The 12,761-nt window shown below is 37.1% G+C and overlaps 1 protein-coding gene across 2 annotated transcripts in view; it reads right to left on the bottom strand.

Moving 5' to 3' along the window:
- The window catches only part of DDX46 (DEAD-box helicase 46), a 59,261-nt gene that overhangs the window by 9,532 nt on the left and 36,968 nt on the right, over positions 1 to 12,761 (bottom strand). The window contains exons 16-19 of one of the 2 annotated variants that reach the window (XM_046666661.1): positions 5,831 to 6,024; positions 4,014 to 4,151; positions 3,540 to 3,689; positions 264 to 437 (exon numbers count right to left, since the gene is read on the bottom strand). In XM_046666661.1, coding sequence (XP_046522617.1) covers positions 264 to 437; positions 3,540 to 3,689; positions 4,014 to 4,151; positions 5,831 to 6,024 — 656 coding nt within the window. Of the gene's footprint in view, positions 1 to 260; positions 438 to 3,539; positions 3,690 to 4,013; positions 4,152 to 5,830; positions 6,025 to 12,761 lie in introns of both variants that reach the window. The other variant, XM_046666659.1, reaches the window with a different exon arrangement.

The raw sequence follows: 12,761 nt of genomic DNA on the forward strand, positions 1-12,761 counted from the left end.
GAAGATCAATCAGAATACTATTTTCTAAAACTCTCCATGACTAACATGCCCAACAGTTAGGCCTTCCAGAATAGGCATTAAGTCCTCAGCTAACCACACGAGAAAGGCAACAATCAAAGAATTGTGTATTCAGAATAATGTTAAACTCTAACTCAACGTCTGGGACAACCTGTTCACTTGTGCAGACATAATTCCTGAAAAGCATTTAAATCAAAGAATTTATAAAAAGTATTGACTAAGACTCGGAACAAATTACTTAATACCTGAGATTCAATGCCCAAATTCTTCTGAGCGTTGATTCTAAGAGCCAATCTCTTAGCAATTTCTAATTTCTCAGCATTTCCTGCAGTTGGAGCAGGTACACTAGACGTTCCAGGAGCAGCCATATCCTTCACTCTCTTCTTTGAATTAAACATGCTTTCAATTTGCTCATCAATCTAAACAAGAAAAAAAGGATTAGTAAAAATCAGATTAAAAATACCAATTTAGGTATATCTAGTACAGACTATTTCTACCAAAAGACTAGAATCAGACAGTTACATCCATGTTAATTCAACCACAAAGATCAAGAGGAAAATATACCAGCTATTTGCTAAGAGTGACACATTTCATTTTGAAAAATCAGTTGTCTATGGTGAAAAATAGAGATACAATGCTGCAAGAAACACTTAAGGAGACTCCTGAGAGGCCCAGAAAATACATCCCAGTTAAGCAAATGAGAAACATGTGCTGTCAAGACAAAGCAGCCAATATGATGCAGCTAAACTGCTCCAGGGCTCAGGCCTTGAGGCCAAATTACACTGCAACGAAAGAGGCTGGAAGAAGGGCAATAACTCAGGCCAGTGGACAACTAAAAAAAAGTCAATGATTCCGAGGGGGAATGGTACAACATGTTCCTAAGGCAACGCTCCAAAAATTCTTCCCAACTCCTAAAATGCAATTGGATTTGCCCAAAAAACTGGGTAAGAGAATCAGAAAAGAAGGCTTTACTGTTTTATTCCTTTGAACCAAGAAAGGAAAGAAATGAAGGTTGGTTTCCCCATCAAAGCAAGAGCAGTGCAGAAAAGCCATAGTTCTCCAGGAGTTACATGAGTCCTACTGCCACCACATAATCCTCAGGTTAGCACATCTACCTCATAAACTATTTGCATTTCCTTTAAAGATGCTTTTGCCCAAAAATGACTACTGACATTGCCAACTAAAGAGATGCAAATCTTTTCATATACTCAGATTAGGTTTACCTTCTAAATCTCAAATGCAGAGAAAAGCTTGCTTCAGGGTTTAAAATTAAGTTAATTTAAAAAGTCCTTTTACTGAAAGAGACACATCTATCTAATAAGGGGTTTTAGTTATTAACTACTTTTAAACTTAACATTTAATTGAGCAAAGCTGTTTTAAATTAACCAGCATAGACAGCATTAAAATCCAAAACAAATGCTTAAAATCAGGAATAGGAAATGTGTATGGTGCTAGTTGAGAGGAGTTACTTTACTTTTGACTTTATTCACTTCGGAATTGTTCTAATTTTTATGAAAAATTATATATTATTTTAATAACCAGAGAAACAATCAACATACTTCATTACGAAATTTGAAAAAATGTTTAAAGTAACGTCAAAAACCTGAGGTGGCTTAAAACAAGACCAAAAATTTTTTAATACTCTCCCCTTCAAGAGGCAGAGCCTCTCCTTGAGTGTGGGCTGAACTTAGTGACTTTTGCTTCTAACAGATAAAGTGGAAGAGGCGGTGTGTGACTTCAGAGAATAGTCATAAAAGGCAGTAAGGCTTCCTCTACTCTCTCAGATCACTGGCTCTGGGGGAAGACAGCTGCCATGCTGTGAGGACACACAGGCAGTGTAGTAAAGAAAAGAGGCATCTTTCCAACATCAAAGTGAGCGAGCCACCTTGGAAGATGGTCCTGCATCAGTCAAGCCTTCAGATGACTGCAGCCTCAGGCAACCTCACAAGACCGCAAGCCAGAACTACCTGGCTAAACTGCTCCTGATTTCCTGACCCTCAGAAACTGTGAGATAATAAATGTTCACTGTTTTAACTACTAAGTTTTGGATTGATCTGTTACATCATAACAGATAACTAAAACAACGACTTAATTGAATTTTAAGCCAATATGGCATACTAGAAGGAAATGGCCTAGGGTCAACAGGAAACCTGGGTTCTGGTCCTGGCTGTGCTTAACAGCTAGTATGGTCGTGGACCAAATACTTTTTTCCAGGTCCTCAATTTCCTCAAATGACAAGATCAGATTAAATTCAAGATCAATTAAATTTCAAAAATTGTGCTCTGAGCTAAGGTTTTAATAGGGTACATTAGAAAATGTTCTATAATCAAAGATTAAATATGTGTGAGGAGTTCTGGGTTAAACAAAGTCAAACAAACTTCTTTAATTAAGAACTTTTCAATCCTCTGATATGCTAATACCACTACTAGTGGTATATACCAGGCAGATTTTCCACATTTATATTATAATGAAAACATCCTCTTCTAAAGCTCAAGCTCCTGAGGTTTTGGTTCCAAAGAAGACGACTCTGTGAAACGCTCAACTAGCTGAGGCCTCAGGGTCCCTCTTCAGTGGGTCACAAATAATGCCATAAGCTAAGAATTTGGGCTTTGAAGTAAGAATGAAATGGATATAGGTCCCAGCTATATATATATACATATATATACATATAATAGCTGTGTAAATATGAAAAGGTTATTACTTCTAAGCTTCAGTCTCCTCACTCGTAAAATGGAAATACTCTGAGTATCTACTCTGTATGGTTACTGTGAGGAAGTAAGTGAAATAATCCCTGTAAAGCACTTGACACAGTGCATGACACTTAGTAGCACTCAAAAAATGTTGACTATTATTAATAAGGATGTTCTGTAATAACAATTCAATTTAAAATGATAAAAAAACAATGTCAGTACAAATGTTGTTAAAGATAAGGGGGGCCATTCTTACACACCACTATGGTGAGTGCAAAGTGGCATACTCATCTTGCTGGAGGACAATCTGACAATGTTTTAAGACAAATCAGATATACCCTTTGGCCTAGCAATTCCATTTATACACTCATCCTCAAGACTTAATCTGATGAATGTGCAAACTTTAAATGCACAAGGATGAGCAATGAAGTACAGTTACTATACAATGAAGTATATTCCAAATGACGAACATATAAAAACAACCCACGTATTCAAAAATAGGGGTCTGATTCACTAAACTGTGGAACATCCATATAAAAAAATACTATGTAGCCATCAAGAATAATCTAAGAGTGAATTTACTAAAATGGGAAGATTTTAACATAAGACTGTTGTTGTAAAGAAGGTTATAAAGCACTATGATCTCATTTTTATGAAAAATGAGCATATGTGAATACACACACACACACACACACAGAAAAGGGTTGGGAAGCATACACACCAAAAATGTTCTAGTAATCGGCTATCTCAATAAGCCTATGGCAAGACTTCTAGTACAAAAGAATAACTGCTTCAACTGGCAAGAATGAGGCTTAGAACAACAATACTTACATCGACGGCAGCATCCTCATCATCTGAATCTTGCAGACCAAGAGCTGCTTTTTGTAACTTCTTCCTCTCATTAGCCAAAGCTTGTTCTGTTTCATCAAACTTGAATCCCTTACCAGAGAACCCACTACTCTTTTTAATTATTTTCCCTTCCTTTCAAGGAAAAACAAAAAAGTTAATTTCATGCTAAAAAACTTTAATGTTCAGGAATTTACAGCAATTAAATATTTTTCAAGGGGGTGTATGCCAATGTAACAAACACTTCATTTAGCATGTGAGAAAAAATAACTAGGCAGACTACTCAGAATACTAAGTTAAAGTAAATGGGAGGATTTTCTCACTCCTTCCTGCCCCCACCCCCCTGCCTTCTCTAAAGAGATAAATGAAAATAATCCTATCAAGATCTATAAGTATTAAATATTCAGTTTAGAACACAAGAATGATTTGCATAAAAATAACAGGAGTTAAAAAACTCACAGCTTTCTGTTGATCTTTGAAATCACTCCAAAGTTTCTCTAGATCAGGAGGCACTGCAGTCCCTGACAACTCAAGAGCTTTAATTATGTCCCCAGCATAGCGAGCTTGATCTTCTGTGATAAAAGTGTACGCATAACCCTACAGAATGATGAAAAAGTAGAACTATTAGACACTAACAAGATGAATCCTACTTAGATCACAAATAAAATAAAATCTGAACCACCTAATAAATCCTCTTAAGACTGACTTTGCTACTAAAGAATTTTAAAGACCATAAAAAAAGTCCTACTAAATTGTTTAATGGCTCAAAGTGAAATATCCAAGTTTAATATTTAAAAATAAAATAAGCAAACAAGTTTGGGGACCTAATGAACAGCATGGCGATTACAGCTAATAATACTGTGTCATATATCTGAATGTTACTAAGAGAACAGATCTTAAATATTCTCACCATAAAAAAGAAATGGTAACTATGTGATGGGATGGAGGTGGTGGCTAATACTATGGTGGTAATCATTTTGAAATTTATAAATGTATCAAATCAACATGTTGTACTCCTTAAATTTATACAATGTAATGTGTCAATTATACCTCAATAAAGCTGAAAGAAATGAAAAAAAATAAGCAAATAGAAAGTTTTAATTTCTCTATGCATAAGCAGAAACATATGTGATTTTACATAAATGCACAACTGCATTATCATAGGTATTAACTTTCTTTAATATAGTATTTTATTTTTCCCTTTTTGGCTTGCATTCCCTTCCTTCACTACTGTACCACTCTACCCCAGCAAACTCATATTAAATTCCTAGGATGTAGCTTTCCATATATTTTTTAAACCCAATAAAAGAGATAAAAACATGTATGTGTGTATATATATGTATGTATATATAAAGTGTTTTTATATGCAAAAATGAAGTCAGCTACATTACCCATCTGGAATTCTCTAAAGCTTTAGGGTTCACATGCCCCCGGCAGCTTTTTGATTCAGGCAAGAGAAAGACTGGAGTTGGACGTAGAGGAATAGCAAACCATAATCAGATTACCATCTTCACAAAACACTGCCCCTACTAGTGTACAAATTTTAAAACATGGTTTAATATTTTATTTCAGGAATCTCTGGAAAGTAACAACTTCTACGTGCCTCGACTTTTCTCATCTATTAATCAGGGTAACATCCACCTCAAAGGGAAGTTGTGAGGATGACTTGGTGCCTGGCATTTAATAAGTACTCCATAAATATAACCTACTGCTATTAATATTATTGCTTCAGTATGCAGAAATGTCCAGGGGTGGAATATCAAAATCATCACCAATGTTTCCAACAACAGAATATTCTGCTGCCTTCAAAAACAGTTAAATACAAATCTATACACAGGTGAATCAAAAAAGCAAGTAATATATATGTGTATTAGGAGAGGGAGGAAGGAGAGAGCACAGGGGTGATAGGCATGGTATGAGTATATTTTATGATCCAACATTTTTAAAAACAGTAATGAAAGATCCCAAACTATGTGCATGTATATATGTATATAAAAATTTTTAGGTGGGGGGAAAAAACCTACAAGGGGACACAAATGGTTAACACTCTCTGCCTACAGAGAACAGCTACGTATCTGATAATTTTAACAATACTCAGACATGTATATGTATATAAATGACGAACATCAACTATTCCCCACACTCTGATGATTAAGGATTTTCAAAATGTCCTCAAAACTCCTATTACCTATTCCTTAAAATCCCAAAGAAACACATATATTTTAATAAAATAGAAATCAACTTTTAAAAAGTTCTTTTTGAAAAATTCTTTTTACTTTGTTGCCTGCTCTTCCAGTCCGTCCTGCTCTGTGCACATAATCCTCATAATGGTTGGGGCAGCTGTAATTTACTACAAGAATCAGATGTTTCACATCTAGGCCTCGGGCAGCAACAGAGGTAGCCACAAGAAGTTTGCACGTCCCATTCTTAAAGTCATTTATGATGCTATCTCTGTCATATTGATCAATGCCTGCAAGTAAATTAAAGAGAAGAGCTGTAAAACCACGTATTCAAATTAAGTTTTCCACTTCCTCTGATACTCAGAGAAAGCAGTTAAAACACAGAATAAAGAACAAATCCAACTTATATTGTCCAACAACTACAATATAGAAAATAAAACACTAAAGAAATTTAATGGCAAGATCAAAGGTTACCACTATTAACTCATTTATGAATCTTACAAAACTGCCCTCATTTTGCCCCCTTTCTTGTATATAAGGCTTATAACTGCAGAAGCCCAATCTCAGAACTATTACCTGTTTGAGAGACAAAAGGAGAAAAGGCAGGTACATTCAGCTTATATTGATAGGATTCAGATCTTTCTCCTTCTGCTCTAGGTTATTTAAAGCCTTGCTATTCAGTTTTGTCCAAGGACCAAACACAGCATCACATGGGAGTTTGTTAGAAATACAGAATCTCAGATCCTACCTCAAACTACTGAATCACTTCTGCACTTTAACAAGATGCTTAGGCGATCGCATATGCACATTAAAGTTTGAGGCACACTGCTTAAGAAGTAACCAATTTGATTTCTCTTAAATATGTTACCCAAACAGCCTCAGGGTGAGTAACAAAGCAAAGCATAAAATACCAAAATGTTCTATTACAAGATGCCCTGGTCACAAATATATTCTATGACGGGGTACCCAGGAATCTCTAATAATTAGAGAAGGGAATGGGATAAATCACAAACCTTGAAAATCATTTTTTACAGCAGGAGATATTCTAAGATTTCATATAAAACCTGAGTTTAACATACACAGAATATGTAGCATTTAAATGTTTATCAATATTAATTTATATTACTACCCAAAGTTTTAAATGTACTCTTCAAAGATTGAATTAAAGAAAGTATTTGGATCTTACGTGAAAGAAACTAGGATCGAACACCGTACTCAAAAATCCCATAAGAAAAATTAATGGAATTAATATCAACATAAATTAAATTTATAATTAAAAGACACCAAAACTTTTACTTTAGACTGAGGTATCTTGACTATTAAGGCAACCGCACATATTTTATTCCATGGAATTGAATGTAACACACTAACTGAGCATATGGGATGCCTGCCCAGCAACCAGTAACCCTCTTTCTTTTTAACATAATCTCAATTTTGTTCACATATCCACTTGACACATGGTCACATATATCAGAGATGAGCCCAATTCTCAGTCTCAGGAAATGAACCATTAGTGTAAATCAGCCCTTCTCAAGTTTTCTGGGCTCAGACCACCTTTACACTTTTAAAATTATTAAGGACCAGACCCAGAGAGCTTTAGTTTACATAAGTCATCTCTATCAATGTTTAATGTATTAGAAACTAGCACTGAGGAAATATTAAAATATTTACTTGCTTAAAAATAGCAATAAAGCAACTGCATGTTAAAATTAAAAACATTCTTATGAAAAATAACTTTTTCAAAACAATAAATTTATTAAGACAATTTATATCTTTGCAAATCTTTTTAAAGTCTGGCTTAATAAAAGATAACTGGAGTCTCCTATCTTCTGCATTCAATTTGTTGAAATACAACATGCCATGCAGTCTCTAGAAAACACTACTATACACTCATGAGAGAGTAAGAGTGAAAAAGGCAAGTAACAGGGTGGCGTTACTACGAAATGTCTTTGAAAGCCTCAGAGACGCCCAGGGTCCTAGGACAATACTTTAAGAACCATTAGTCATTCCCCTTGCTATTAATGACTTAGGCATAAGCATGTGATACAATTCTGACCAGAGACAAAAGAAGTACACACAGGCGATTATGGGGAAAAAAGTTCCTTACTTGTATAAAAAACACATTTCCATCAACATAGGAGAAGCTCTTATTGGACCAACCCTCCTGCAGATAACAACTATGAATTCTGGACAAAATATAAAGAACAAATACCTGAAAGCACCAGAGAATAACTAAGAGCAGGCAGAAACTGGAAGGGAGCTGACACTTAGAAGAATGTAATGGCACTGGCTGAGTTCACAGGATTTTATTTATTTATTTCAAACTTTTTGTTTGAGGACAGGCCCTGGGCAGCACAGGTTTACTGACAAGAAAAAACAGAAAGAAGAGCTCAGGACCAGAAAAGAGGGGATGAATCCTGGAAAGAATAACAGAGTAGGCACACTCACGTGTGCATAGAAACACTGCCCAAATATCTAATCCCTAAACCACACATGCATCAGGCAGAATTCAAGCAGCTCAGCTATGGATAAAAGAAATTAATACAGATTTCACATGTTGCTCATTACAAGAAACATTGTTTTGGGGCTGGATCCGTGGCCAAGTGGTTAAGTTTCCGCACTCCGCTGCAGCGGCCCAGGGTTTGGATCCTGGGCGCGGACATGGCACCGCTCGTCAGGCCACGTTGAGGTGGCGTCCCACATCCCACAACTATAGGGATCTGCAACTAGGATGTACAGCTGTGTACAGGGGGGGTTTGGGGAGATAAAGCAGAAAAAAAAAAAAGATTGGCAACAGTTGTTAGCCCAGGTGCCAATCTTTTAAAAAAAAAAAAAAAAAACATTGTTTTGAAAATGGGTCCAGCCAAGTTAATGCCCTATTAAGAAAAAAAAAACCTCTAAAGGGAAACATATAATTCAGATTGTATAATGTATCCTTCACAAAGGCCAGTATACAAACCAAAACTATTAGACATACAAAGAAACAGAAAATATACAACAAAATCAAAAGAAAAGACAATCAATAGAAACTGACTTCAGATGACCAAGATGTTGTAATTAACAATCCAAGATTTTAAAGTAACTGTCATAACTGTGATCAAAGAAAAGTTTCTTAAATGCTCATAACGCATGGCTAGGAAATCTAATTAGAGAAGCAAGAAAATAAAAGAGTCACTTGGAAGTCTAGAACTAAAAAAATAAGTGAACTTAAAAATTCACTGGATGGGGCCTAACAGCAGATAAGAGATGGCCAAAAAAACCTGAACTTCAGGGGCCGGGCCTGTGGCCCAGCAGTTAAGTTCAAACGCTCTGCCTTTGACAGCCCAGGGTTTCACCAGTTCAGATCCTGGGCGCAGACGTGACACCACTCATTAGGCCATGTTGAGGCAGCGTCCCACATGCCACAACTAGAAGGACCCACAACTAAAAATATACAACTATGTATTGGAGGAATTGGGGGAGAAAAGGTAGGGGGAAAAAAAAGAAGACTGGCAATAGTTGTTAGCTCAGGTGCCAATCTTTAAAAAAAAAACAAAAAAACCTGAACATCAGACAGAGTCAAAGAAATGATCCAAGAGAAAAAAAAGGTTGAAAAAGAAAGATTGAACAAAGCATCAGTGATATGTGAGACAGTATTACAAGGTTGAACATACACATAATTGGAGTCCTCCCAGAAAAGAGAAAATAGGACAAGAAAAAAAAACAACAATCAAGAATTTCTCAAATTTGGGGCCAGCTCAGTGGCATGGTGGTTAAGTTCACACGCTCGGCTTTAGCAGCCCAGGGTTTCACCTTTCAGATCCTGGGTGTGGACCTGGCATCACTCATCAAGCCATGCTGAGGTGATGTCCCACATAGCAGAGCCAGGTGGACCTACAACTAGAACATCCAACTATGTACTGGTGGGGGGTTTAGGGAGAAGAAGAAAAAAAGAAAACCCCAAAGAAGATTGGCAACAGATATTAGCTCAGGTGCTAATCTTTAAAAGAAAAAGAAAGAATTTCCCAAATTAGGGGTTGGCCCAGCGGCCTAGTGGGTAGTTCACATGCTCCGCTTTGGTGGTCCAGGATTCACAGGTTCAGATCCCAGGCACGGACCTATGCACTGCTTGTCAAATCATGCTGTGGCAGCATCCCACATATAAAATAGAGGAAGACTGCTAGAGATGTTAGCTCAGGGCCAACCTTCCTCACCAAAAGAAAAAAAAGAAAAAGAATTCCCCAAATTAGATGCAAGACATAAATTGAGAGATTCTAGAAGGTCAGTGAACCCCATGTAGAATGCAAAGAAAATCATACCTAGATTCACTTACCATATGACTCAGCAATCCCATTTCTGCTTATCTACCTTAAGGAAATAAGAACTTATGTTCACACAAAAACCTATACTTGATTATTTAATAGCAGCTCTATTCACAATTGTAAAAAACCGTAAACAACCCTAACATCCTTTAACAGATAAAGAGATACACAAAGAGTGGTACATCCATACAAATATTACTCAGCAATAAAAAGAAATGAACAAGGCAACAACCTGAATGGATCTCAAAGTCATTACACTGAGTGAAAAAAACACGTAGCAAAAGGTTATATAACGCATGATTGCATTTGCAAACATTCTTATAAGAACCATTAGTGGTTGCCAGGGGTCACAGACAGGAGGAGAGTTAACTGTATAGTTACTTTTATAGGGATAGGACAAGGGAGTTTTTAGGGTGATGAAGCTATTCTGTATCCCAACTATAGTGTATCCTGTGGGATGGTTAAAACAGCCAAAAAACTGGAAAGTGCCCAGGTGTCCAACAGAAATGACTAAGCAAACTATGGTATATTTATACAATAGAGTATTAGCAACAAAAAGGTAAAATATCAGAACTACTGATATAAGCAACAGCATGGATGAATCTCAAAAACATAGCTGAGTGAAAGATACCGGACACAAAACAGTTCATATTGTATGATTAATCTGAAAATCTAAAACAGGTAAAACTAATATATGTTGGGAAAAAATTTAAAAACCGGTTGCCTCTGAGTAGGGGCAGGGATTAACTGAGGGAAATTTTTGAGGTTATATCTTAATACAAGTTTGGGTTTCACAGCTTACATGCATTTGTCGAAACTCATCAAATGATGTACTTAAGACCTGTACAGGGGCTGGCCCCGTGGCCGAGTGGTCAAGTTGGCGTGCTCCGCTGCAGGCGGCCCAGTGTTTCGTCAGTTTGAATCCTGGGCACGGACACGGCACTGCTCATCAAACCACACTGAGGTGGCATCCCACATGCCACAACTAGAAGGACCCACAACGAAGAATATACAACTATGTACCAGGGGGCTTTGGGGAGAAAAAGGAAAAAATAAAAATAAAATAAATAAATAAATAAATTTTAAAAAAAGGACCTGTACATTTCACTATACTGTACCTGCAATTTTTTTTTTTTGAGGAAGATTAGCCTTGAGCTAACATCTGTCGCCAATCCCCCTGTTTGCTGGGGAAGACTGGCCCTGAGCTAACATCCGTGCCCATCTTCCTCTGCTTTTTTATATGTGGGATGCCTGCCACAGCATGGCTTGCCAAGCGGTGCCATGTCCGCAGCCGGGATCTGAACCCCAGGCCGCCAAAGCGGAACGTGCACACTTAACCGCTGTGCCACCCAGCCAGCCCCTACCTACAATTTTTTTATGAAAAAAATTTGGGGGGGGCTGGCCACAAATGGTTAAGTTTGTGTGCTGCACTTCGGCAGCCCAGGGTTTCGCCAGTTTGGATCCTGGGTAGTGACATGGCACCGCTCATCAGGCCATGCTAAGGCAGTGTGACACAGCACAACCAGAGGCATTCACAACTAGAATATACAACTATGTACTAGGGAGCTTTGGGGAGAAGAGTGAAAAAAAAAAAGAAAACTGGCAACAGTTGTTAGCTCAGGTGCCAATCTTTAAAAAGAAAAAGAATTTTTGAACTAGTGTTAATAATACACATAATGAACTGAAATGTACTGATGCTATTTTGAAATGTATCAAAAAATTAAGAAAAACTGATGAGTAGAAGAACAGACAGATGAATAAAGATGAGATAGAGAAATATAACAAAAAGATAATTGTAGAATCTAGTATTCGCTATTCAACAGTGTTCACTATACAATTTTCTCAGATTTTCTGTGTTTGAAAATTTTGGTAATAAAAATAGGGGGGGAAAAGGACACGCAGACATATGGAAAACACTCCTTCTTCCTCCAGAAGTTGGCCTTTTTGGAAGTGACACTCAAACTGCAGAAGCCTTTCTGCTGCTGTGAAGAAAGCTAGCTTAAGAACCAAAACACTCAGGGTGGGGGTACAGAAACTACAATATGGTGGCGATGCTGCATCACTGAATGAAGGAATCCTGGAGTCACTTTGCCATGGGATTTCATGTTTTGTAAGATAATAAAAATTTCTCATGATTTAAGGCAGCCGAGTTCATATTTTCTATTACTTGCAGAAAAACAAGAAAAAAGTAACCAATTAATAGTACATATAAAAGGCCTCAATATGGGACTGGCCCCGTGGCCGAGTGGTTGAGTTGGCGTGCTCCGCTGCAGGTGGCCCAGTGTTTCGTTGGTTCAAATCCTGGGTGCAGATATGGTACTGCTCGTCAAGCCATGTTGAGGCAGTATCCCACACGCCACAACTAGAAGGACCCACAACGTAGAATATACAACTATGTACTGGGGGGCTTTGGGGAGAGAAATGAAAAAAATAAAATCTTTAAAAACAAAAAAACAGGCCTCAATAAAGCATTTTGCCCTATTAAAAAACAGGTCTTTGCTCTCATATACCATAATTACCCAGAAGCAGAAACTGTTGTACTGCTTTCCTAATTTCAACATTATTTACCATATTAAACGCAAGTGTGTGTTAAAGAAATTTTTAAATTATTTGCTGTGAGTGCAAACACGAAGAAACAGATGACTGACAAAATAGAAACTGCAGCCACGGTTTAATGAAAAATATTTCAGAATTTTTTTTCATTTTTTAACCCACTTTAAGGAAAT

Source organism: Equus quagga, chromosome 7 (assembly GCF_021613505.1).
Source record: "Equus quagga isolate Etosha38 chromosome 7, UCLA_HA_Equagga_1.0, whole genome shotgun sequence".
Classification (NCBI taxonomy): Eukaryota; Metazoa; Chordata; class Mammalia; order Perissodactyla; family Equidae; genus Equus; species Equus quagga.